Source organism: Chiloscyllium punctatum, chromosome 2, assembly GCF_047496795.1.
Source record: "Chiloscyllium punctatum isolate Juve2018m chromosome 2, sChiPun1.3, whole genome shotgun sequence".
NCBI classification, from domain to species: Eukaryota; Metazoa; Chordata; class Chondrichthyes; order Orectolobiformes; family Hemiscylliidae; genus Chiloscyllium; species Chiloscyllium punctatum.
This window is the reverse complement of record NC_092740.1, coordinates 60311280-60326911: the sequence shown is the minus strand read 5'-3', so window position 1 is coordinate 60326911 and position 15632 is coordinate 60311280. Positions and strand designations below refer to the sequence as shown.

At 39.9% G+C, this 15632-nt stretch overlaps 1 protein-coding gene across 4 annotated transcripts in view; it reads left to right on the top strand.

Annotated features, from left to right (window-relative positions):
* mctp1a (multiple C2 domains, transmembrane 1a) overlaps window positions 1–14218 on the top strand; it is a 631196-nt gene extending 616978 nt beyond the window's left edge. For all 4 annotated transcript variants that reach the window (XM_072583109.1, XM_072583115.1, XM_072583100.1 and 1 more), the window contains 2 exons: window positions 6290–6387; window positions 13703–14218. In XM_072583109.1, coding sequence (XP_072439210.1) covers window positions 6290–6387; window positions 13703–13777 — 173 coding nt within the window. In that variant the 3' untranslated portion in view covers window positions 13778–14218. The remainder of the gene's footprint in view (window positions 1–6289; window positions 6388–13702) is intronic.
* Window positions 14219–15632: the final 1414 nt, after the last annotated feature.

Sequence of the window (15632 nt, the reverse complement as noted above, 5' to 3'; positions counted from 1 at the left end):
TTTAAAATAGATTTTAGCATTTTTCCTACCACTGATATAAGACTAAGCAATCTGTAGTTCCTTGTTTTCTCTATTGCTCCCTTTTTAAATAATGGGGTGACATTTGTTAGCTTCCAACATATAAGAATCATTCTAGAATGTACAGAATTTGGAAAGATGATCACCAATTCATTGACTATCAATATAGCCACCTTCTTTATCACTATGGAATGTAGAACTTAGGTTTCAACCCATGAAGTTCTGCAGTATAATCTTCTTACTAACGTTAATCTCCTTCAACTCCTCATTCTCCCTAACCACTTAGTTCTCTAATTCTGGGAGATTGTTTTGCATCTTCCTCAATGAAAACACACAGTATTCTTTTGGCTTCTCTGTTATATTGTATGTCCCATTTAAATCCTCCTGACTCTGCCTGACCCATATTTGTTTTAGTGGAAAGTTTCCTTTTTACATGCCAATAGAAGCTTCTGGAGTTCATTTTAGTGCTTTTATTAGACTGCATTCATATTCTAGTCTCCCCTTCTCTATCAGTTTCTTGGTTCTATTTGCTGTTTGTTTTCAAAAATACACCCAGTCCTTAGATTTAGTGCTATTATTTTGTAAGCCTTTTCTTTCGATCTTATACAATCCTTAACTTCAATCCTTAACCACAGTTAAATAACATCTTTTGAGATTTTGCACCTTGAAGGAACCTAGTTTCTGTTGGCCATGTAATCTATCTTTACAGGCTATCCATTGCCTATATACAGCCATGCCTTTTAATTTGTTTTCTCAATCCACTTCAGTTTATTTGTGCCTCATGCTTTCATAATTTCCTTAATTGAAATTTAACACCCTTGTTTCAAATTGAATGATGTCACTTCCAAGCACAAATGATATAATGAAACAAACAACTGTGGATGCTGAAGATCTGCAATAAAAACAAAAATTACTGGACAAATTTGGCAGATTTGGCTGCATCTGTGGAGAAAAGCAGAGTAAACATTTTGAGTCCAGTGACCCTGCTTCAAAACATCTTAAAATGTTATAATATTGTGGGCATTCATTCTGAAAGGTTTTTTCACAACAAGATTGTTAATTAGCTGTTCTTCTCATTGCATAATACTAGTTCTGAAATAGCATACTTTCTAAAAAGGGTGCTACAGTAGACTAATTAAACTCATGCACCTCAGTTCTCCTGCATCAGGTTGATTAACTCATTACCCCGTTCTCTGACTATCCCTATTGTGCTGGAGATCTTTCCCTTCCATAACTGTAAGCTTGCATTAAATGAGCATCATCAGTAACTGGAGCTTCATTATCTTATGGGCAGGACAAATTTCAAATACATCTCTCCCATGTCCCTGAGACAATAAAGGGTTTTATATCTTGGTCATATATTCATTACTTCTTCTTCTGTGAACATTTCACCCAAATCTTTCTTGCCTCCACCCTAAAGAACCTTGACACATTTCTCTATTCCTTCTAGGGTGGTATGGTGACTCATTGGCTAGCACTGCTGCCTCACAGCCCCAGGGACTTGGGTTCGGTTTCAGCCTTGGGCAACTGTCTGTGTGCAGTTTGCACATTCTCCCTGTCTCTGTGGGTTTCTTTTGTGTTTTCCCATTTCTTCCCACAGTCCAAAGATGTGCAGGTTAGGTGGATTGGCCATGCTAAACTGCCCATAGTGCCCAGGGATGTGTATGTTAAATGGATTAATCATGGGAAACACATGGTTGCAGAGATAGGGTAGCATCTGGCTGAGATGCTCTTCAGAGAGTCAGTGTGAACTCGATGGGCCAAATGGCCTGCTTCTGTACTGTAGAGATTCTATGATTCTTCCTTAAGTTGCTTCTCCATTCTCTACAATGTACTGAACACAGACCTGTTCGCCTCATCTGACAATATCATTGCCTTTGAAATCAGTCTGCTGAGCCTTGAATGAAATATTAAAATGGTCTATCCTTCACCTTTAGTAGTGAAAACAATATGGGGATATACACACACATTGCTGATACTGTGAAATAATCAGTGAATTGTCAATGGAAGATCAGCATTGTATTCTGATGAGGAAAGGTGATAAGTTTCTTTCATTTCATCCAAAAATGTTAGCTCCTAAGACTGTATGACTTGGAGGTGCCAGTGTTGGACTGTGGTGGACAAAGTTAAAAATCACACAACACCAGGTTATAGTCCAACGGATTTACTTGGGAGCTCTAGCTTTCGGAGCGCTACTTCTTCATCAAGTAATTCTCAACAAGCACCTGATGAAGGAGCAGCACTCTGACAGCTAATGGTTCCAAATAAACCTAAGAGAGTAATAAGACTATAACATACTTACATGCACACTATACTCCCTTATCTAAACATTCTCTCACTCTGCCTGCAAAAACAAAGTGGAGGCATGCTTATCCTTCTTGTGTGAATCCTTTAATCATTGTCCTTTCCAGCCAGATCACTTCCCTCTTCTTGAAAAGGAATGAGGATTTAATTAGTCAGCACCACCCAACCAATCTGGGAGTGATTCTTGACCTGCAGACAAAGGAACAGAAAGAGAAAAACTGAGTGTCATTGGAATGGGCACATGAGGACTTTGTGAACATTCACAGCCATGCCGTGTCCTGAGCCCTGCCTAGTATGTGATTCAGAAGTAAACATAAAGTCACCAGAGTCCCAGAGGACCATATAGCTGTTCACTCATCATAGAGGTGATGATGGTGGTTTAACCTGAAAGTCACTATACCTCAGGTGAGGGGCAAGGTTGAGAAGGCAGGGCATATATGGTGACCTAAGCCAATGCAGGCATTGAATACATGGTTTTAGCATCACTACATCACAAAACAACCCTCTAAGCAACTCAGCTAATTGGCACCCAATTCACTGCCCTGCAAGGACAATATTTTGATTGCGTTTGCCCTTGTTCTACGTGGTACAAAGGCCTGCATGCAATTGTCCAATCTGATAAGCTTCTGCACTAGCACAAGTAGACTAAGTAACGTAAATTCGCAATGAGTCACTTAATTTTGCAAAACACCAGAGATCATTCATCCTTTTCCCTTTAGGTTCATTTCTGGTGCCTATGAGCACTGACCCTTGCTGTTACACCCATCCAAGTCGACCTGGTCAAATGGGAGGGCCTCCAGGAAAAGCACCCAAATAGTATTTCCTAAATAGCTTGGTGATCCTTCTGCAAGGAAGCAGTGAACAGTGGAGCCAGTTTCTGTTTGTTTTTAGATATACCTGTGGGAGGATGGTGGCAACCAACACAGATTATAGTGATGCTCCTGGCAAGCAGTGAATAAAGGAACTGTCCAGGTACCTTGAAATATGCCATCTATTTATCTGTTGAGGATCCCAATTGGAACAAAGATCTCATAGAGGCATACAGCAGAGAAGAGGCCCTTCAGCAAATCAAGGCTGCAACAACCTATCTACCCAAACCCACTTTCCAGGACTTAGACCATAGCCTTTAAAGTTAGGAAATTTTAAGTGCTCATCCATGTACCTTTTTTAAAGGTTTGAGGTTTCCTGCCTCTAATACCCTCCCGGACAGTACATTCCTGATTCACACCACCTTCAAGGTGAAACACTTTTTTCATGAAATCCCCTCTAAACCTCCTATCATTTGTCTTAAAATTATGCCCTCTCATTATTGACCCTTCAACTGAGGAGGGAAAAAGCAACTTTTTCTTCACCATGCCCATGCATCTCATAGTCTTATACACCTCGTTCTTAAAGAAAACAACTAAGCTTATCCTGTTCTCTTCATGACTAAAAATCTTGATTGAAGGCAACATTCTGGTAAAACTCCTCTGCAGCCCTTCTAGTACAATCACAGTCTACCTGCAGTGTGGCAACCAGAAATCTACACAGCACCCCAGTTGTGACAAAAGCAAATTTTGTACAACTCCAAATAACTTCATTGCCATGAGGTAAGTGTCCCATTTGCCTTCTTAACCATTCTATTAAACTGACCTGCCACTTTCAGGGATCTGTGGACAAGCACCCCAAGGTCCCTCCGTTCCTCTGAGCTTTCTAGTGTCTTGCCATTCATTATGTACTCTGTTATCTTGTTACTTCTTCCAAAGTGCATCATGTCAAACTTTTCAGGATTAAATTCCATCTGTCAGTGATCTGCCCATCTGACCAACCCATCTGTATTCTCCTGTAACCCAAGAGTTTCTTTATCACTGTCAATCACTCAGCCAATTTTTGTGTCATCCACAAACTCACTTATCAACACTGCCCCTCACCCACTGCCACCCCCACATTCACATTGTCTGTATGCCATGAACAATGAGGGACCTAGCAGTGAACCCTGTTTTACACATCTGGACATCAGCTCCCATCACACAAACAGTCTTCTACTACCAGCCTCCTGCCTCCTACCACTAAGCCAATTTTGAATCCTACTTGCCGCGTTACCCTGAATCTCATGTGCTTTTACCTTGAATCTCATGTGAAACCTTGTCAAAGGCTTTGCTGAAATTCATATAAACTACATCAATCGCATCATCTTCATCTACACACCTCATCACCTCCTCGTAAAATTCTGTCGAATTTGTTAGGCATGACCTTCATCTGAAAAAGTCATGCTGACTATCCCTTGTCCCTCCAAGTGAAGATTAATTCTGATATCATAGAATCCCTACAGTGTGGAAACAGGCCATCCGGTCCAACAAGTCCACGCCAACCCTCCGAAGAGTAACCCACTCCGATCCATTCCCCTACCCTATTATTCTACATTTTCCCTGACTAACGCACCTAACCTACAACTTTAGCATGGCCAATTCACCTAGCCTGCACATCATTGGACTGTGGGAGGAAACTGGAACATCCAGAGGAAACCCATGCAGACATGGGGAGAATGTGCAAACTCCACACAGACAGTCGCCCGAGGGTGGACTCTAACCCAGGTCCTTAGGCACTGTGAGGTAGCAGTGCTAGCCGCTGAGCCATCATGCTGCCCTCAGTATTCCGGACTTGGACTCCAAATGAAAGATTTCATCCTATAATTCTGAAGCCTCGAGCACAATCTCTGCAGTCAGGCTGGTGATCTGCACAGAATTTTCTTGTGGAACTGCTGCAGTGGAAAATGATATCACTATTATAAAGTTATCCCACAGATATATTGTATATGTACACATGTGGAATTTCTCACCTCCATGTATGATTGTCTAACATTCTCTTTCTATGTTGAAATATCTGGTCTAATCAAATAGTCGAGCTTTGGATATGGATGCTATTGACTTTCCACTTTGTATCAGGGCTGCAAGCAGTCCTTTTGAGGAAGTATCTATTGCAGAGACCCAGGCCTTTAATCCAGTCAAGGATGTTTCATGGTCCTTGCTACAGAGATTAGTTTTCAATACCAGATGTTTATTACTTACAATCTTTTCCTGTGCTGTCCCCGGGCATTGTCCTGAGACTATAGATTACGAGCTGTGTCACATTACCATGATATCCCCTCATTAGTTTGAGATAATGAAGAAATAGAAGCAAGGACATTTTTTTTAGACCCTTCCACTAAGCTCCATGCCAAATAGGTACAGGGTGGTTGGAATGCGACTCAGCTGACTTGATAGGGAGGCCTCTCAAATGTAAATGAACCATGCGGTCAGATTGTGTGCAAGATCTCAGTGCTCCCTCTGCTGACTGCCTGCATTGGGACATAATATTAAACACCCAGAGACATTGCGGCCCTCAGACCCATATACAGGCTGTGTAGGGATTGTGTGTTTACCATAATGAGACTTACAAAGATACCTGGAAAGTGGAAAGGCAGGAAGTTGTATTAACTGCTTTCTAAAGCAGTTACATTCATCAAAGACACAAACAACACTACTTTCATGTTGTGATGCTGTTTTAGAAAAGGAGGTGAATAACTAAATTTCAACTAAATTCCACTTTGTTGATTGCTTAGAATCGGATTACAAGACTAATGTGCTATTTCACAGTTTGGAAGAATTGGCAGATTTTAAACAGCAAAAGGAATAAAATATAGGATCAGTTAGCATAACACACAGTATTATTTTGCCAGATGGCATTGTTTCAATTAAGAGAAGTGTTAAATATAAATTATATGTTATTACACTCTAATATGAGAAGGCTTGGCACAATTCAATAATACAGACTAGTAATAGAAAACCCATGTAAGGCGACTTAATTATGTAGAAGTCCAGGCTCATTTACACAAGTGTGAAGGGGGATTGTTCCATCTCCTGATTACAGTTCATCACATTAAAAGTCGTTTGATTTGCAGAAAATGAAAAAGAAAATGTTTGAGATTCTTCCATTACAATTTTAACAGGTATCCATAAATTCACCAAGAAACTTCGTAACCCATTTCTCATTGATAATAATGAACTGCTAGACTTCCTCTCCAGAGTACACTCAGATGTGGAAATGGTAAGTACCTTTTTTATTTGTGTCAAGTAACAACTCAGCTGTAATTCAGTAAGTTCAACATACAGAGGTAATCATGTCTGCAGCATGTTCCTTTCCACCGTGACATACTTAAGATAACGGAAATGAAATGAAATAAAAGAAGCGAAACCATATCACTTGTGACTTTAATTTTGCTTGGTGCATTGACTGCACTAAAATCAAGTTTTAATTCCCAGTTGTCTGTCTCTATAGATCAGTTAAACTGCTATCAGTTGGGTATCAGTTTACCAAATTTCAGAATTGAAGCAATGTAGAATGAGTTAATAGGATTGATTTGGGGATTGAGCATTCTCAGCACGTAGTGTTAGTCTCAGGGAAAACTGACTGGGAAATTGTGGGTCCGTGAGGAGCAAATCCTCCCAGACCCTAAACAGTGTGGCCTTTAGCAGAAAAGTTGAGAAGATAGAATATGATCAGCAGTAGTGAGATTTTCAACATTGAAAGCGAAAAGTGTTGAAGGGCGAGATAGCAATATGGCTAATCAGCAGAAAGAGGTCTATTTGCATGCAATAGCATGCCATTACTACTGAATCTCACAGAGATGTATTTGGGGGATTGAGTGAGATGTCATTGGGTGGCGCAGTTGTTAGTGCTGGTGCAGTGAGGGAAAGATGGTGAAATGTCCAGAGTGAGTAAGTAGATAACGCAGAAGTCATTCAAGATTAGTAATTTAGGGGGATTGGGTTGATGAGAGTAACGTTTTTAATTCAATACTGAGAATGATCAAACATGAGCCTTGGTGGAAGGTTGAAATAGAGTGAGCAGAGAGAAGATGGTGGCACTTACCCTCTCGGAATGACAAAGGTTATTGACCATCTTCCTGTATTGTTGGGCATTCCAGTAAATATGGAAACACTGAGCTGCATGGCAACCTCTGACCAGGTTGGCAATGTCTGGTGGCCTGGTGTCTATTGCCAGTCCCAAGGAAAAAGGCCAGCACTCCTCTGTACCATCCTGTCCACTATGAATTCCTTGTCTTAACTGGCAAAACACAATGCCAATTTTCCTCTGTCCTCCACGTCCTGGGCATTTCATACAAACTGTGCAGGGTAGCTCCAGACTGACAGCATTCTCTGCGAGACAATTGAGTTTTAAATATGGTGCCAACACCAGAAATCATGGAAAATCTCAGCAGTGACAAGTACTTCCACCTGGGGCAAGAGGGACAGTACAACAAGCCAGGCATCATAGAGGTGTGGCACATAGGTTCCCCATTTTGGAAGCTAGCATAAGAAATCTAGCTAGGTCTCATGGAGAGAAACCAGTCGTAAAAGTCACCAAAATTGACACTTCAGCTAAATTTTGCCTGAGATCAGCTATAATGCTTGGCTTTCCTTTGATTAATATAGGTGAATTGGGTGATTTCCCAGCCAGTGATCCTTTGTCAATTTTTTTTTACAGCTATGGATGCATAGCAGAATGGCGAATGATATTTTTCAAGTTATCCTGTGAGGCAAAAACAAAACTTATTTCAGTCATGGCATGGATTTGTTCTAAAAGTGCTCACACTTGATTTATATGATATCCTACAAAGTTTTCAACCATTCCTTGGTCTCATACTCAGAGTAGGCACATGGCTCTGAGTGAACACGTTATTCTGGTTTAAGCTGTTCGATCTAAACCGGCCTTCCGTATGCCCTGCAGAATTTGATTAGTCACTGTTTTCATATTGATGGACTAAACCACAAAAAAACTTTTTGAAAAAATACAAGGAAAATCAGAAGAATTCTAACATCTGTAGATGTTAAGATTCTTGATAAGAATGATACAATTTAAAATCTATTCCACATTCATTCTCAATCCGTATAGCACTTCTGTTGCATTTAGAACAGTATTTTATAAGTAACTGGTACTCCTCATGTTCACAAGGGGAATGTTTTAGGCAAAAACCTCTCACAAGCATTTTATTCTGACTCAACTCTAAATACAGGAAATGTTCATACACTCAAAATGGAACTCCTATAGCACACGACATGGGAAATAAATGTAACGGCATTTACTTTTATATTCATGTATTCACTTAATAAGACCAGAAGATAAAAATGTCATTATCACAAAAAAAGGAATATTCAACAATAACAGCCTAGCTCATTTTAAAAGCCTTAAGAAGATGCTAATGACACATCACATACACTCAAAGGAATTGGCAATAATAAAAGTAGTTTGTAGTTAAATGAACAGAAATAACCATTTTTAAGAGATTTTAAGGCATTACTGTTTCTTCAAGCTTGGGTAGGGACTGAAGAATATTATTCCTTTTGAATATTCTTGACATTTGCACATCATTGTGTTATTCTCAAAAATTACTTGGTGTTTAGCTTGTAACAGGGAATAACAGATTTAAGCATTATATTGCCATATATCTTCCCTTGTTTACTTAGCACACCAATTATAACATTAAAATGAACGTTAACAATTAAATAGTTCTTCTAGAAATTCTGATAAGCTACATATAATCCTATATCAAAATATGAATACATTAAAGCATTAAGGCATATGCTTTATTGATTACATTGTCACTTATGCCTGCTCTGTAGTATTTGTAAAATTATGACTGACCAAGATGACTAAAATTAAATTGTTTTAGCATACTGTGAAATTCCATGTTTCGCAGACATAACATTGGACTGAAATTTACCAAACGTCAGCTAGGTGTCATGTTCGTGGAGCATCACGGAGGGTTTCTCTCCTGCTAACTCACCTTGACTTTGATGAACAGATTCCCAGGACAAGGAATTGCACATGCCCCTGGCCATCTTGGAAGGACATCCCTGACAGATGAGTGACCCAGATTCCTGACTAATCTCTGTGCAGCTCTTCAAATGACTGACTGCAAATCTGCTGTCTCGTTGCACTGGTCCTTCAGGACTGGAGCTGCCCACTCCCTAACTGCAACGATATGGAACTTTCAACCCTGACCACCCCAAGCAGCTGACTGACTGTGTCCAAGCCCCTGAACTGCAATTGGACACGGCCTTAGATTTACTGTGCCAGTACCCCCTAATTGACAGCAGCCTCCAGACTTGAGCGAGGGCTACTCTCATTAGAATCTGAGACATTTCTATTTGAAGTGTGTTTACCACATATGCTACTTGCACATGGAGAAAGTGTGATATTGATATGGCATGATGGCATACAGCAACATTTCCACCCCTTTGAGAGGTCACTGCTGAAAACCATAACATTTTGTGTCTCCGCTAAAAGACAAGGCAAGACAAAGGCAGTACCATGGCCTGTAAGTTCTGAATGAGACAGAAAAATGCAAAATGTCAATGCAAAGTTAAACAAGGCAGAGCATCCAAGCAGGTACAAAGAGAGTAATAGCTAAATAAGCAAGCAAAGGACTCATAGATGCACCCTTCTCTGATACTGGGATGTATGTAAGGCACCCAGCAGTAGCTTTACCATAGAAGGTGTCAGTGGACTCCAAAATGCAGCATTAAAGTTGATAACTGTATTCTAAATGATTGAGAAGAGTCACGGTGATGTGGTGAGACTAATGCCAAACTCTTTGTGAAATGGTGGGGGGAGGGTGAAGACAGTCACTCTCCATGGAGCATGCCCTGAGGCAAGATGGAAGCATGGAGGATTAAGTGGCGAGCTCGAGCCACCAGGTAACTGCTGTGATTTTCATCTCAGGAATAGTTGCTGCCTAGTTTCTCTGTACCACATGGGAGAATAACAAACTGCATCTCAATAAGTTGAGAATAGGAAATGAGATGTAAATGCATGCTGCTCACAAACAAGATTCCAGTCTCGTTGTTCAAATCTTGAATGGAAATCAGACATTATTTTCTAAACATTGAGTGACCCAGATGACCATTTTTCTGGTGTCTCACTCTTGCCATATTTTCCTGACTGACCAGCCATTGCCTATATTGTTCAGGGGCTGGGAAAATTCGTATCATTGTATTCTCATTTCAAAGAAACCCCTCATTAATCCCTCCTCAGCTAATTTTGACAACTCATACAAGTGATTCACTTTGGAGGGTTGAATTTGAATGCAGAATACAGGGTTAAAGCAGAATTTTTGTCAGTGTGGAGGAATAGAGGGATCTTGGGGTCCATGTTCATAGACCCCTAAAAGTTGATACCAAAGTTGATAAGGTTGTTAAAAAGGCATTATGGTGTGTTGGTTTTTATTAGGAGGATTGAATTTAAGAGCTATGAGGTTATGCTGCAGTTCTAAAGAGCCCTAGTTAAAGAGCTCTTGGAGTATTATATTCAGTTCTACTCACCTCATTATAGGAAGGATGTGAAAAAAAGTTCAGGGAGCTATGGCTTTTCTCATTGGAGCGAAGAAAGAAGAGAGGTGATTTGATAGAGGTGTACAAGATGATGAGGGGCATAGATAGAGTGGATAGCCAAAAAATTTTTTCCCAGGGTGGAAATGGCTATCACAAGGGGGCATAGTTTTAAGGTGATTGGAGGACTCTTGGGGGGGATGTCAGAGGTAGGTTCTTTATACAGAGAGTGGTGGGTGTGTGGAATGCCCTGCCAGCTGTGGTAGTAGAGTCAGATACATTGGGACATTTAAGTGACTTTTGGACAGGCACATGGAAGATAGTAAATGAAGGTTATGTATGTTAGTTTGATCTTAGAGTAGAATAGAAGGTCAGCACAACTTCAAGGGCTGAAGGGCCTGTACTGTTCTATGTTCTATGTCAGGGTGTGGGAGAAGGGGCATCTTCATCCTTTTTCTAAGTGAGTATTCTATTGAACCTAAACAATAAGTGAGTCAAGCTTAATATTACTGTAACTAAATGTCCTTCCTTATTACCAAGATCAACCCACCTACCTCTCAAGTGAAGTCAACAAACTTCAGAACCAACAGATTCAAACTTGTCAAACTTAATTTTGCACTAAGGAATGTATTTACCAATTAAGCAGCTAAGAAACCTTAACTTGCATATTTTGCTACTTAATATTTGTTACATAAACCACAGATACTTCTATATTCATTGTCAAACACCCATCACAATTTGCTTTTTGCAAATCATTTAAGATATCTGATCGTCATTGATGAGTTGGACCAAAAGGTTTGTTTCCATGCTGTTTATCTCTATGACCCATGACTCTGTCACACTTTGCTTTTTTGCAAATTGTGACAGAGTCATGGGTCATAGAGATAAACAGCATGGAAACAAACCTTTTGGTCCAACTCATCAATGACGATCAGATATCTTAAATGATGTAGTCCCATTTTCCAACATTTGGCCCATATCTCTCTAAACATTTCCTATTCATGTACCCATCCAGATGCCTTTTAAATATTGTAATTGTCCCAGTCTCCACCACTTCCTTTTCCTTTGGCAGCTCGTTCAATATATGCACCACCCTCTGCATGAAAAATTTGACCCTTCAGGTCTTCTTTAAATCTTTCCTCTCTCACCTTAAATCTATGCCCTCTAGTTTTGGACTCTCCTTCCCCTATTCACCTTATACATGTCCCTCATGATTTTATAAATCTCTATAAGGTCACCCCTCAGCCTCTAACGCTCCATAGAACATAGCCCCAGCCTATTCAGCATCTCCTGATAGACAAACTCTCCAACCCTGGCAACATTCTTGTAAATCTTCTCTGAACTCTTCCACATTTAACAACATCTTTCTTTTAACAGGGAGACTGGAATTGAACACAATATTCTAAGAGTGGTCTAACCAATGTCCTGAACATCTACAGGCTAGTCTGTTCTTTCTAGCTTCTTCCCCACATGCTGACTGAACACAGCTATGTGGGCCAGCTGAGAACTAGCAAAGCCAAGTTAACTAACCTGAATAATCAGCAGCCCTAGCACTCAAACTTAAATGCTTTCATTGTAAAACTAAGTTATTCCTCAACATGTGTTGCTTTTGCCCAAAGTTCAAAATTTTGGAGACTCCATAAAGCAACAGCAACCTGTAATTTAATAATGTTTTTAATTTAATAAAACATCACAAGGCATTTCACAGGAAAGTTTTAAAGCAAAGTTTGACACCAAGCCACCTATGGAACTGTTAGATCTAATATTGTAATACTAAAAATATTGGATGATTGAAAGCTTGCTCAAAGAGATAGATTTTAAAGACTGTCTTAAAGAAGAGAAGGAGGTTTGGTTTGGAGAGGTATTTTCAGAGCCTAAGGCCTTGATTGTGAATGGTGAAGGTAGAGGAATTAAAATTGTGGATGATCAAGCGGCCAGAGTTAGAGGAGGGTGGGGCTAAAGGAGATTTTATCTTAATTTACTCATGAAACAAGGGTATTGCTGACTGGGCCAGCATTAACTATCCATGAGAAGGTGGTGGTGAACTGCCTTCTTGAATTGCTGTAGTCTGTGTGCTGTAGGTAGACTCAAAGGAGCCGCAGGGGAAAATAATTTGTCACTGAAAAAAAACTGCCATGTATCACCAAGTCAGGATGGTGAGTGTCTTGGAAGGGGATCTTGACGGTGATGGTGTTCCCATGTATCTGCTGCCCTTTTCTTTGTATATGGTAATGCCATGGGTCTGGAAGGTGCTGTCTAAGGACCCTTGATGAATTTCTGCAGTGCATCTTGTAGATAATACACACTCGGTGTCAGTGGGTGGTTGTGGTTGTGGCGCCAATCAAATGGGCTCTTTGTCTTGGATGGTGTCAAGTTTCTTGTGTGTTGATGGAGTTGCACTCATCCAGGCAAGTGGAAAGTATTCCAACACACTCCTGACTTAGGCTTTGTATATAGTGGGCAGGCTTCAGGGAGTCAAGAGGTGACTTACACACTGTAGGATTCCTAGGTTTTGTAGCCAGGTCAAAACCTAGGAATTTGTATTTATATTGTTAGTAAAGTTCAGTTCCTGGTTAATGGCAACATCCAGAATGTTGATAGTGGGGAAAATTCCTTGATAACTATCAATTTTTGAATGTCAAGACTGATGGTTAGATTGTGTCTCATTGCCTGACATTTACTTGCTATTTTTCATCCCAGGCCTGGATATTATCCAGGTATTTTGGTATGGTCTGCTGCTGCATCTGATTACAAAAATACAGAGAGGATAATACACAGATTTGAAAACAACGATGAGTTTTTTATTTAAATATTTTTCTCAAGAACAAAACCAGCTGATTTTCCTGGCAGTAATTTCCCACAGGGCTGCTTTTTGCACGATTTATGGTGTTCCACTCTCTTCAATACCGGTTGTCCAATAAAGGAACCACTGACTTTTTCTTCTGTGCTGTCTCTGTCTTTATTTGCACTTTTCCCACTGCTAATGTAAAACAATCTGATCACCTAGTTTCTCCAAACTTTTGTTTAAACAGGTGCACTTCCATGAATTGAACCAAGAATCTAGTCAGGGACTGATGACTTTTAAGAAGAAAACCAACTCAGGATAACCAAACCCCTCAACCATTGGCTTTCTGAAGATTAGGAAGGATCAGTTGCCAGACTACTATTTCCTTTCTTCACTCATTTATCTTGATTTTTACAATGAACTGTAGCATCTGTAAATGTTGTACAATATTGAACTCTGTATTTGAAAATGCACATATTGCTTATTATTGTATAAAACACTTATGTTAAAACTTTCAAAATTATGTTCTCATGATATTAAAGCTTTGCAAAATGTGCCTAATGCCTGGATCTATATAACAAGTATAAAACCGAGATGGTAAATATTTACAAACTGTCCAGTGGCAATCATCCAATCATTCAAAAGATATTACAGCATTTTATATTTTGACTGTTTCTAATGTATGTTTTCTTGTAAACAATCACTACAGTCCATATTCTAATGACAGACTCCTGCAATAAAATGATGTATTACTATCAATGTACATATTTTCTCCTTTACATCTTTTCCCAACAAAATGATATATTAGAAATTAATTGGCTATTGCAAGATATATTTTTCTGACCAATTCTCCATGAACATCCATTCTCACCTTTGATTGCATTGTGCCTTTTTTGTTATTCTGTTATATTAAAAGCACTAAATAAGTGAAGGTTATTGCAGATACAAGGAATGTTTTGGATCTGGGATTACCTGACAAATCAAATTCTTCTGATCAGCCATCACACATATTGGAAACTATGGGAATGTTCTGCCAAAAAAAGTTTCCTTAATTTTTGCTGCTCGTAGGGTGCTGCAGGAGCATAGGCAACCCCAAAACCTCATTTGTGAATGTGCAAACTGCATGCTTCCAATGTCCTGAAAAGTGTTTGCCGAGTCTCATTATTACATGGAAGTAAAATATTATCTCAGTTGTCTTGAGAAATTCTGAACTCTGAATCAGTAGGTGGCACAGCTGTTGAGGTGGGTTAATAGACCAATAGTCAGGGCTAAACATTTACACAGTTAGCTGTGCAGTAATCCAAGTGGATGACACATTCAATAAAAAAAGCCCCAACTAAAAGAAAGTTTACAGAAAAGATGCATTTCACACAAATTACATTATTAAGAAAAATGGCCTGTAATGTACTTCTGTACTATTAAATGGAGGAAATAGTCCACAGGCATGGAATCTACTTCGACTGTTACAATACTTACTGTTTCCATTGTCTCAACAATTCCACTGGCTCTGGATTGATTCCTTGTCCAACATACGTTTTGGCAGAATTATAACTTCCTGAAGCGAAACATTAGGAAAACCAAAATCATCTTTTTCAACTCCCCTGCTAAGTCCATACCCTTGCTGCTGGCACCTCCTACCTGTGTCTTGGCTTGAAGTAGACTGTTTGCTAACCTCAACACATTATTCAATCCTGAGCTGAGCTTCCAAATCATATTCTCACAAAGATCTTCAACTTCTACCTCTGTAATATTGCCTCCCTGCCACTGCAATGTTTGTGTGTACCTTTGTCAATTCTGAACTTGCTGGATTATTCCTGGAAACCAGGCGGAATTAAATCCCAAACAGCCTCTGATGTGATGGCCATTGGGATTTCAGGGCCTTCAGGATGAGGATCCCACCTTCAAGATTTGCCAGCTGGTCAAATGTCTAGAAATGCTTAAGACACAGCAGTGCTGTAGGTGTATACAGGTGCCACTGCTAGGACTGCAGCAGGGATGAGGAGAAATCATTGAGGCCCCAGAACCTGGGTAAGTGGGATGACCTCATTGGGGCTGGCGCAAAAGCCCCAGCGATGGTGACCACTGTAGAGGGCAGTGGAGACAATACCCACTGAGGCCAGCAAAACCTATTTTTCCCAAATAGAAGCTGACTTCCCAGTCACACCAAAGTTACCAGG